The 12,460-nt window shown below is 44.9% G+C and overlaps 1 protein-coding gene across 1 annotated transcript; it reads left to right on the top strand.

Annotated features, from left to right (window-relative positions):
* The first annotated feature begins 3,173 nt into the window (after positions 1–3,173).
* LOC124210956 (uncharacterized) lies at positions 3,174–12,331 on the top strand. Its single transcript, XM_046609451.2, has 3 exons — positions 3,174–3,332; positions 8,201–8,413; positions 11,099–12,331. Exons 2-3 carry the CDS (start codon positions 8,233–8,235, stop codon positions 11,797–11,799), a joined length of 882 nt encoding a protein of 293 aa, XP_046465407.1. The 5' UTR covers positions 3,174–3,332; positions 8,201–8,232; the 3' UTR covers positions 11,800–12,331.
* The last annotated feature ends 129 nt before the right edge of the window (positions 12,332–12,460 follow it).

Genomic DNA, 12,460 nt, shown 5'->3' with positions numbered 1-12,460 from the left:
CTAATTGGACCCCCAGGAACTCAGAAAACGCAGCGAAAGGAGCGTGGGATCGACAGGGAAGAAGTTACGAAGCAAAAAGCACCTGCTGAAAAATGTCGAAAACACAGGTTCTGGTTTTTCGGCTGTAACTTTTGATCCGCTGCTCGCAGCGTATCGGGACTGCGCTCAATCGATTTCTCTGGCAAAATTACGTCGGAATAGTGCAAGAAAGAATTCATTCCAGCACTTTTCGAAATCGCGAAAATTTTCGCCAAAAATACAAAGGGGTTAGCCTTACTTTTTTCTTCATTTTTGGAGCCAAAAATTTGTGGTCTCAGATTCGACTTGTATGACTATTTCCTGGCTAATTGGACCCCCAGGAACTCAGAAAACGCAGCGAAAGGAGCGTGGGATCGACAGGGAAGAAGTTACGAAGCAAAAAGCACCTGCTGAAAAATGTCGAAAACACAGGTTCTGGTTTTTCGGCTGTAACTTTTGATCCGCTGCTCGCAGCGTATCGGGACTGCGCTCAATCGATTTCTCTGGCAAAATTACGTCGGAATAGTGCAAGAAAGAATTCATTCCAGCACCTTTCGAAATCGCGAAAATTTTCGCCAAAAATACAAAGGGGTTAGCCTTACTTTTTTCTTCATTTTTGGAGCCAAAAATTTGTGGTCTCAGATTCGACTTGTATGACTATTTCCTGGCTAATTGGACCCCCAGGAACTCAGAAAACGCAGCGAAAGGAGCGTGGGATCGACAGGGAAGAAGTTACGAAGCAAAAAGCACCTGCTGAAAAATGTCGAAAACACAGGTTCTGGTTTTTCGGCTGTAACTTTTGATCCGCTGCTCGCAGCGTATCGGGACTGCGCTCAATCGATTTCTCTGGCAAAATTACGTCGGAATAGTGCAAGAAAGAATTCATTCCAGCACTTTTCAAAATCGCGAAAATTTTCGCCAAAAATACGAAGGGGTTAGCCTTACTTTTTTCTTCATTTTTGGAGCCAAAAATTTGTGGTCTCAGATTCGACTTGTATGACTATTTCCTGGCTAATTGAACCCCCAGGAACTCAGAAAACGCAGCGAAAGGAGCGTGGGATCGACAGGGAAGAAGTTACGAAGCAAAAAGCACCTGCTGAAAAATGTCGAAAACACAGGTTCTGGTTTTTCGGCTGTAACTTTTGATCCGCTGCTCGCAGCGTATCGGGACTGCGCTCAATCGATTTCTCTGGCAAAATTACGTCGGAATAGTGCAAGAAAGAATTCATTCCAGCACTTTTCAAAATCGCGAAAATTTTCGCCAAAAATACGAAGGGGTTAGCCTCACTTTTTTCTTCATTTTTGGAGCCAAAAATTTGTGGTCTCAGATTCGACTTGTATGACTATTTCCTGGCTAATTGAACCCCCAGGAACTCAGAAAACGCAGCGAAAGGAGCGTGGGATCGACAGGGAAGAAGTTACGAAGCAAAAAGCACCTGCTGAAAAATGTCGAAAACACAGGTTCTGGTTTTTCGGCTGTAACTTTTGATCCGCTGCTCGCAGCGTATCGGGACTGCGCTCAATCGATTTCTCTGGCAAAATTACGTCGGAATAGTGCCAGAAAGAACTTATCCCAGCACTTTTGGATATCGCGAAAATTTTCGCCAAAAATGCAAATGGGTTACTTTTTTAGCAAAAAATCGTTTGCTCCGGAATTCATTTGTATGTCCGTGTTCCAATCAATTGTACACCCAGGAACGCCGAAAATACACTAGAAATACCGTAGAAACAACAGCAGAAAAAAAGCATAAAGGATACAGGGAAATTCATTAATTTATTGATTTTAGTACAGGTTACATGCAGTAGTAAAATTACAATATTATTCATATCGTATTCTTTAGAGGTATGTACATTGCACACATGTATAGCTCAGAACTTGAACTCTACAACATATACCTCACATCCATATAACCATTCACGCATTCTGCTCAAAGCAACTCATATTGTACTTCTCTTTCCTCATATTCTCTGTGTCTTCAACTTTATAATAACTACTATTAGGCAACCTGTTAAAGTACCGTACACTGTCACGCGAACACTTGTATTAGAATTAAGGCACATTGAATAAACTGTAACTGAACTGAAACAAAAACTTTGTCACTGTGAATTTATAATTTTCCTTTCCCATCCATCTGAAAACTCGGTAGGAATCGGATGCTTTTGGCTGCAATTCTGGATTTCTTGCGCGCAGCGTATTTGGACCGCGCCCAAACGATTTCTTCCGCAAATATACGTCGAAATAATGCATTCAAGAATCGATTCCAACATCATTCAGAATCGTCCAAATCACGGCATCCAGAACATCGTAGGACCCACAGCTAAGGAGTCGGACGTGCATATTCTCACTGTATGCTAGTGAGGCCTGTGTGTTTTTTCACGTGCATATTATTTTGTGTTATCATTTTTGATCATCCATCATGCATTCCGACGTATCTCATCTGATATAAGACGATTCAACAGCTTGCAGAATCAATGCTTTGTATCGAGGATTAGAATAGATATGAATTATGTGTCAGTTGTGGAAGCAGGTATCAGGAAGAATTTAAACAAGTTGTATTTCCGATGGTTATCCGATGTACTTTGTTCGTTATTCAAGAATGTCGCAGCGCTGCAATGCCGTCCAAACGCCTCCTTGTATTGTAATCCTCCCGCATTCAAGGAGTTAGTCATAAGTACAGTTTTAGCGAACGCTTCAACATGCAGTTTCATGTCATTAAACCAGAGTGCACCCATCCAGAGATCCTTAACCTAACTTATCCTTTCTCATAATAGCTACAACTATTTCACGTTCAATTTTTGTTACTGCACTTCCGAGAATTAGGCGACGAATTCGTGTTACTGAGTCCAATCGGATGAAGCCCACGAAACGAGGTTCACTCGTCGTGTACCAATATAGCGAACAGATCGAAGGTATGTGCAGAGTTACCTGAAACAAGATCTAAAATTAGTGCTTTCTACTCAAAACAAATTTCGAATTATCAGTAAAAATTGTTGATCATACAAGTGCCCCCCTCTCGCACACACGCACGCACGTACATACCTATATATACGATCGTGCACACTAATACGATTTACACGTCCAAACTGAAATCTCTGGATTTTTTCTACTCGTCCGAACTGGCCTCGAAATCAACATACGCCTACGCACGGAGCATAAAATACCCAGAATCGCGTGTAACGGAGGCCTCGCGACAGGGAGGGAAGGGGTAACCCTAAGGAGAGTGGGAAACGCCGGACGTCGAGACGCCCGATCAAGTCGTGCCGGTACCTCTGAAGACGTCGCACCTTGAGGAATACCCTGAAAATTAACTTAGGTACGATTTCTGTCTAGGCTTTTACTCTCCGCAAGTCCTCATAATTCACCCACCCATCCACCGTCCATCCACCCGCTGACTGTCTGTTGAAATTTAATTTACCACTTGCCAGCTTCGATTGATTTGGCTTCGCTCTTCGGACATACTAACCTTTGACACCGAAATCTAATGTAGTCGACAGATTCGCGATATAGAGCAATTAGGTTAGCTCGCCAATTTTCGTGATTGACGCGTAGAGGTGACCGACAAACGCGTGCTGACCTTAAGAACATCTCGCCTAGCTTTTCTCTTCTGGTCTCCTCAACTCTCGCAATTTCATCCTCATCCCCGTTCATACTGTTTCCTTGGAAGACCAAGGAAATTATCAAAGAAATTTAACGGAGTAATCCGCCTCCGTAATTGAATTTAGTAAAATCCGAATGTCAAAACCTGATACGGCCTTCATTACCTCGCCACCGACTAATACCGATGTTGCGAACTTTCCTGTACCCACGCAACACCAGCTCCGCAAGTATCAAATTCCGCTTAAAATATCTTGTCGACTTGGATTTATATTTAAAAAATCATTCGTACGAACGTCGAGTTGTGAGTTTGATATTACGCGTAGTATACAGCAGTCCGTCAATTTATATATACCTTTTCCTCGACGATAGGTTCTCTTTTCCAGACGCTTTACGGAATTTAGCAAGTTTTTGAACCTCGGTTTCAACTCAATTTTCTCCTCGCCTACGGCTTCACTACGGTGGTATTGCACCCACTTATAAGCTCGTACGCAATCGGTTTCGTGCACGTGTCGGAGGCGATAAAGTCAAGAGCTTCCATGCAAGTCGTCGGTTATTGAATCCAAAAGGCGTGTGTATTCGAAATCTCCAGTATCCTGACATGCAAATAACAGGATAGCGCTAGCGCCTAGCTATCGCGTGACGTGGAGATCGAAATAAAAAAGCTTGGCGAGCCTCCAACGAGTACACGCAGTAGTAAAATAGATTAGCGCATTAGATAATTAGATTTTGTAATCGATATCACCGATTCTAAAACAATGTCTGCACCAGCTAAATTTGGACTCCCTCGCTCTCTTCTTGTCTGTTTCGACTCGGCTCCTCGTCGCTCTCGGGGTTTTCTTTACGTGCGCGTCGCCCGCGTACCTCTGGGTTCCTTAACTCGTTATGTAACGAAACTCCATCGACGTGCCCGCTCCTCGACTATTTCAATGTACTTGTACGAATTTCAATGACCGCGGGATGCCGCGACTCGTCGTATAGCTACGCAATTACGCCGGGTACCTGCCGGGGTGAAATTAAACCTGTACGACAATTACGCGCATGCGAAAACGAAGAGGTGAAATAATGGCGCAAGTTATTACGGGATCGTTTGTGGGAGGGAAATTCTTATAATACATGTCTCGTCGCCGCGTCGACACGGTAACATTTAGTCCGCGGGAATTTATTGTATTCATAGCTGCATAACGAACTATCGCTGCCAGATCGAAATACGCATGTAACAAGTCCTACCGATAGAGTACAAGGAGTGACTTACGTACGAACAATGCGCCACAAAATTTACTTATCATGATTGAATCTGTGGATGTAATCACGGAGACATTAACAACAAAAACAACAACCACAACAACAACAACAACAACAACAACAACAACAACAACAATAATAATAATAGTAATAGTAATAATAATCTTTAAAAAGTCTTTAAGGCCGTTTGCGTCGCACCGCATAAATAATCACCGACTATTCTTAGCTACGAAAGAAGTAACATAAAATGAAAGGGATAACGAAAAAAAGATAACTCTGAGCGAAGTCTCGAGTACGTATAGCTATATTCGGCGACACAGCGAGAAGAGACAAAGTATTATCTCACGGGTGTACCCGTGCAGACCTACATATACTGAAAAGTATACCGCGTGATATTTTTGAGACGTGACGCGGTAGACGGGGCGGTTTTTAATGGTTTCTTAGCATTCCATGCGGGCTTCCGGCCACCTCACAAATAACCGAGGACAGACAGACATCAAGGCTGGAAATCTAGTTTGACGTTACATACCGGCGTATGATTCACCCTGCATCGCAGATGCGTGGTCACTGGAGTAGGATGGCTTTGGTTCCTGCATCGGTGTTGGAATATTTTTCGCGTGTTGTAAGTTTTGAAAACAAATCCGACACAACGGGTCAATTTTACTGTGAAAAATGAGAACGATATTGAGGTACCTTGAGAATACCACAAATATTCGACACCCTCCGCAGATCGAAAATTGTGTGTGTGTATTGGAGTGAGGGGCATATTTCGTTGCTGGTCTCGCTTTGCTGGCGCATCTAGATGCTAAATCGCGATGTCGCTCATCCGTTAAACGAGCGTTGCACGGGCCCCCCTCTGGGGTCCTAACTCCTAATGACTTGGCCTCGTGCGGGAGGCTACTTAATAATACGACGTCCCGGGAGCTGGCTGAAAAAGAGGTGACGCCGGCGATCCGTGTTTAAAGACTTCGAGAAAGAGAGCAGGACTAAAGAGCGAGGAGACGGACTCCGAGTATGGGATGTCCATCATTTATCCGTATCGGATGATTGTCGCCACGGAGCCATGAGTGACCCGCGTATTGTCTAGGTACTCGTTTACGTCCGTCTCAGCGCGCCTACCATATTATCCGGGGTAATTTTGGCCGTGATGCTTTCCGACGTAGCTCATACGCCTCAAGCTTACAAGCTGATCGTTGAGTAGGTGTCGGGAGTTATTAGTCACTATTTTCGTAACCTAGGATAAAACGATTGGTAGGATCGCTTGATCAGGCAAGTGGTGATTAGAAAAATGGACCCCGGAGCAAAGCCCGCGCTCCCCAAGTTCAGCTTTTTCGATTCTGCGTCGATAGAATCTCGGAACATTGCGACCCGAAGACACGATATACACGATATGGGTCGAGTGCAGACTTGCGTCAGGGTGAGCGTAAGGATTCCGGGTACGTGGCAGGAATGCGTTTACACCGAAATCTTGCCGATCCGTATATAAGGATGACGTATGTAGAGTTACGGAGAAAATCTGTGACGTCGAAGTCAAATTCAACCCTTGACTCCACCCCGCTGCCGCGGAGCGTTGACAGGGGATTTCATTTATCAAATACTGATTGCGCCGATTGTCAAACCCTGTTGCCAAGAGGTAAAAATAATCTTTGGTTTAGTTTCTAGCGCGTCGGTGACAAACGTCTCAAACTCCGCCGCTTCGTCGCCGCCAACTCGGCGCTCATATTCTTATTTTATTATTCCCCTTGTCGTCTATAAATCGAGACGTCGAATTTTTTCTATAATTAATCGTAGTGACGTCTGCGAATGCTCTTCCACTCGTGAAAATCAAAATTTTTACATCGTACGTTTCTCTAAGCAGCGATCCATCAATATTTATGAAAACTTTCTACTTTTGAGTACCTACTGCAAAGAGGAATCAATATTCTTTGACCATTGTTGACTTTTACTTACGTATAAGCAAAAACTGACTACGTCCAATCGAGAAAAAATGACAAACCAAAGCCCGTTGTTAGCTTCGATCTACGGGTAGGATGAAAATTGAAAAAAAAAATTATTATACAAATAAATTAGAAACGGCTAGAGCTGAAATTTTTTAAAAATTATCATCTTTGGTTCAATCCGAATTTTCTAGCCTTCCCTCCTGTACATCGAAAACACAGTGTTAATGAATGGTAAACGTTATTCGCACTTGAGAAAGCATGGCCAATCAAGTGCCGTAAAGATTAGTACCGAAATAGTTTAACGGTGCTTGAGATATGAAATATACGGAGTGCGGAACTGCAGAACTAATTTTTACCGCCTATAACTCGAGCTCCTCTGTACGAGGGTGCAGTTTTCAATCAATTTCCACTTTCTAGACGTCGAGAAGGGAGCGCAGTTTCCTACTAATAGAATGAAAACCGGCACCTCACCGTCTAGTTTAATTTAAGATGATTGGGCTTTCGAAAGCAGAATGCTCTACGCACATTTTACACGACCCATGAGATCGGGACTCGGTCTCGTCAAACTACTGCGGTAAAAAAACGAAACCGCGTGGGTAATTTGATTGAATGCCAAGTGGTCAACTTGCGAGTGTTGCGCTACGCATGAAAACGTACGGCGTGTTTTCAAGATTCCCGCAAATGACGCATGCGGCACCAAGGCTCTCGGGTGTTACGCATGCCGCCGGTTAATTCGCTTTCCCGGTAGGAATTTCCCGAAAGAATCGAAAACTCGGATCTGCAACATCGCCCGCAGTCACCAGCCTTTGTCAAATCAGTTTCGGCCAGCCTGCCTGGTTCTTGCAGAGCTTGCTTTGGCCAGCCAAACCGCGCTCGGCTTGTGTGCGGCTGGTTCACGGGCGCCAAATTAGATTCGATCTATTTTCGACCGGGACATATAGTCGGTCGTTCCATTTTACAACTACTGGGCCACGCAACCACCGAAACAACTCTCCGCTTGCGTGAAAGAAACCGTTGCCTTTCCTCTCCCGCTTACAATTTGATGATATTCGCAAAATCACCCCGCTTCGTTTTCGCACACAGCTTTTACGAACTTCTCTGGTAATGCAAAAAGCGAGCTGTCGTTTTACAGCCAGAGATATTTTACCGTCTCAAGTTTTTCTCGCACCCGGAAATTCTCGATTAATCGTGCCTTTTACGCGGCTTGAAAATGCATATTCAAAGTATGATCTATGCCGCTGTAAAAAATGTAGCGTCATACGACCAAGATAAGTCGAATTGTATTTGCTGATAAGGAAGGAAATTTCATTGCCTTGGTTTTATTCTTCAACTGTCGATCGGCGAAACTTTCGTACGAACCCATCGGCTGATTCTTACCTTAACACGAGTTCCTGATTTTCAGAAAAGAGCACCCGTCTACCTTAGGAAGCGAAGATGTCCAGGCCGATATTAAGCAGGCCACGCACCCGCGTCTACGGATGCAACTACGACAAGGGGGAATCCTACTACAAACCAATGGTCGACCACCTTGACCGAAAGTACAGCGGACGCCCCCTTTTCCCGGAAGCAAGAAGTTCCCTCGCCGACGAGATCGCAGCGCGTCGAAGCGACATCGGTAAAAGCTTCAGTCGTTTTCCAAAATGGTTTTGACCACTGGCACGCAAATTTTTCTTTCCCATTTGTGTGACGTTGCGCTCGAAAACACAGTCCCGCACATCGGCACGTGCCTCCCGCACGGTACTCTAATCATATTTATAATAATAAGTAAGGGAAAAGTAACAGCCAACACTTCGACACCTCAAACACCTTTGTATCGATGTATCGCCTGCCGTCTGTGTGTTCTACTGTAATATCCTCTTCTTCGGTTCCTTTTTCGTTTGAAATTCATAACTGCGTCACTCTTCACCTGACTTTATTTCTCCACTCTTCCCATTTTCTTTCAGTCGCAGTGCTTCGCACCTTAGATCAATATGTTTGTGAAATTGTGCCTCCGTGAAAAAGGTAGATTAAGATGAGAATCGATAGTTGAACCGCGAAGTGCACCGAAGAAGACGAGCATTCGCGTACTCGTAAAAGTTGAGACAACATACGCACATATTCACTGATCTCATCTCAATCTCTTCACGGCCGAGTCACGGTTCCTCGAAATGTAAATAGTTTGTTACGTTTCAATTTTCTCCCCCTGTCACGTTACCATTATCTCTATATGTTCTACACGCCGTTGTTCATAATCATTGTATTACCTGATTGTTGAATAAATGTTTGGTTTTCGAAGATTCTGACTTTAAATTGACTGAAGTCCAGTTGAACTTGTACGTTCGTTGCATGCTGCATCGTTTACATCGCATCGTGGTTGCAGGCTACTGCATCGGGACTCATCTTTGTGTTTCATCGGAATGTTACAGAAAAAGGAAGAACGAAACTTTCGTCGCTCGATTAGAGAACATTTTATCACTCGCAACTTGAAAAATAATCTTTCTTGATCTGATGTCAGTAAGCGGTTAGTACAGCTCCCGTATCACTGCTAAAAAATTCTGTATGGAACTTCCTACATTGTGCTGGAAGTTTTATTCGGATACGGAACAGCGAATTCACCGTGCATTTACCGTTTATGGAATTTACATATACAACAAATTTACTACACAAGTTACTAAATTCAAATGACCTTTTCTTATTTTCCTATAAATTTTTCGTGTAATCGAGAATTTTTATTGTATATTTAAGACAAGTTAATAGTAATTCACGACGCTGCACGGAATTTGTCACCTTACAAACTGATTTTGTAAATTGACAACTCTTTTGTACAGTAAACGTGTAGTAAATTCATAACGATTTAGCAAATTAACCGTTACGAAATAGCCGCCGTGAGAGAAAGAGGCGCACGTGAAGTTTCGGATCGCATTAGGCTTGACTTGCATCCGTCGCATTTGAAAAATATTCGTTTCCCAGATATAGTTCCATATCCTGGCACTTGAAGCATATCATCTCAACGGTTGTTATGCATTCCGAGTGAAAATTCACTGCAGCCATTCGTCCGCCGTTCGCTAGTGTTGGTTGGGATGAATAGAAGCATTACGTAGGTACGGTGCCGAGGGTTCTGCACGAATGCCGAGTAGTGCGAGTTTGTTTACTCTCTTGAAATAGAGCGAAGTGGGATTTTGCCCAAGGCGTCATGAACTGGGTGCCATCCAAAGCTGGCTCTGTTAGTTATATCCGCATATAACGAGGAGGACGACTATTTCACACCCATGGGTGTAAACGTGCGGCAAATTTATGACCTACTTCCATGACTTCAATGAAATTAATTGCTTCTGCAGTTCCGACGCAACTCGGCGTCGAAGTTCGTTGGTCTTTGAAACAGAGCTCTGCCAATCGCTGTGAGTTCGGTAGGACAGTTTCAGGGTACACAGTACGTGCAGTTTCCGGTGGGCCGTTGATCTAAAGGAATGGCTCTTTGCTGCTGAGAGAAAAAAAAAAAAAAAAAAAAATTCATTTAAACTTTTAGATTTCGCTCGTTCCGCGAGACATTTATCCTGTGGCCTTGACCCAATTCAAATTGGCGGATCGGCCGTGAAAGGTTCCTTCGTGCCGAAAAATAAAAAGTAACCGTTCTGCAAACCCAGTGAAGTTGGAGATTCTAAAAATGATTTCGAGACAACGTCACACTTGCCTCGCTATCCCAGGTTTCTGCTAAATATACTCTACCCTTTCCCGGTGGTTCGCTTTTTACCGCAGTGCCGCGGGTCATAACCGCTGCAGGTTTAAGGGGACTCATAACCCTCGGCGGCACGGAAAGCCTGGAGTTTTGGAGACGGTATTTAAGCTAAACAGCCGGTAACGCGCCAAAGCTGCCTATAAATGTCCTATATACCATGTCCTATAAATTCTGTTGGAAATAAAGCAAAAGCAATTATGTCGGTTGACAACCGCGTGTTACCTGCACGGGTGGTTTTGGAATTTTCGCATTCCTGTATTCTGAAAACGACATCTTGAGAATTTTCAAATCCGTTCAGTGCAATTATTTTCTTTGCAAGCCAAAGGATTGGACGCAGTCAATTTCTTTTTTTTTTACTTTTGATTCACTCGTCAAAATTGTTGTTCACACACAGCTAAGCCCTGTACCGAAAGTTGCACAGTCGAAGTCTCCCACTGTTTGAAACAAGACGAAGGACCCTCCCGCATGTGGCTTGAAAAGACAAAGTCTTGAAAACTCCCGACGGTTTCCGTATCGCCGATATTTCTGGGCTCCTGTAAATTAACCGGTTAAATCACACGCTCACTATATTTCGATCGGTTGCAGGCTCCCGCGATCTTGCTGGTTCCCGCAACGACTCCTTTGGGCGTGACCTTGACCTTGAATCCGAATTCCGTCCCCGCGCCCGACCCTCGAGCGAAGTGCTCATCGACGACGAAGACACGGTGTTCGACAGTCATGGTCAGCGGACGCGCCGCGATACCGCAAGCGATAATTTCGCAAGCGAGGTTGAGGCGACGACGCGTCGTTTCAAGGCACGCGTCGCGGCGCTGAGCTACGACGAGGACCTGGAGAACAACCGGCGCCCGAAATACGAGCCGGGCAGCAAGCTCTTCGAGTCTTTCGGCGCCAGCGTCAAGGCGGAGTCGGATCGAGCCAGGGCGGCGATCGAGGACGCCGATACGGCGTTCAAGCGTCGCTCGAGGTTCCTCAGCGAAGACGTCGTCGCCGAGGAGAGGCCGGCCCTGACGAAATGGTCGAAGGTAGCCGGGCTCGACGAGGACGCCCCGAGCGCCGCGGCCACCAGAGCCAAGCAGACCCGAGCCCGTCTCAACGACCTGGAAACAGAGATGGAGGAAATCGCCGAGAGGCAAGCTAAGCGCGAACAGCGCAGCGCCGCCTTGCGCGCTTTCGTTAACGAGAACGCCGCCGCCAGCGAAAACTTGTCGAGCTCCTTCACCAGCAAGAAGGTCTCTTCCGTCCGCGCCGAGAGGGCCGAGAGGTCCGACAAGCACGTTTCCTTCTAGGCGAAGACCTCCGCTCCACCCCCGATAGCTTTCGAACCTGCGGGCATTGCGCGGAGAAGCGGAAGAATCCCGCCCGCCCCTTCTCTCTTACATTATAAATGTTCCTCGAAAACGGTCCTTTCTACGGATCGACGAACAGAGTCTTCCTCTTGGATTCGAAAGAACGCCGCACGAGATACGCGCGAAACGAGCGTGTTGCCAACGAATCGAACAGCTCCTACGAACGCCCGTCACTTCGTCTTTTTGCCCACCTCACTTTCGGAACCGTTTGGATTTTTTATCCGCTTCTGCCAGGCACGATCCTTTTTGCATTAACTTTCGTGCGCTCTAATTCATTTTCTCATCTCTCTCTCTCTTCTTCTCTCTCGATGATTCTTTCTTCGCGTCATATACGAAATTCGTGCACGTAACGTCAAATCCGTTCTAGCGTAAAAATTCAAAAATATTATTGCTCTGTATGTACGTGTTCGCCATGTATTTTTTGAATGTATACAACTTACGTTCGGTGTCAATAAATTAATATGTTACCGTCTTCATTCGCATTTATTTACACAGAATTACGGACCGATACCAGATACTTCTGCAAATGTATAAATGTTACGTCGACAAAAAACACTGTCCACCCCATAATCCTGATTATAATTGATAATAAAAGTAATCA

Source organism: Neodiprion pinetum, chromosome 2, assembly GCF_021155775.2.
Source record: "Neodiprion pinetum isolate iyNeoPine1 chromosome 2, iyNeoPine1.2, whole genome shotgun sequence".
In the NCBI taxonomy this organism is placed as follows: domain Eukaryota; kingdom Metazoa; phylum Arthropoda; class Insecta; order Hymenoptera; family Diprionidae; genus Neodiprion; species Neodiprion pinetum.
Note: the sequence above shows the minus strand (reverse complement) of the source record. Positions and strands in the feature narration are given on the sequence as shown.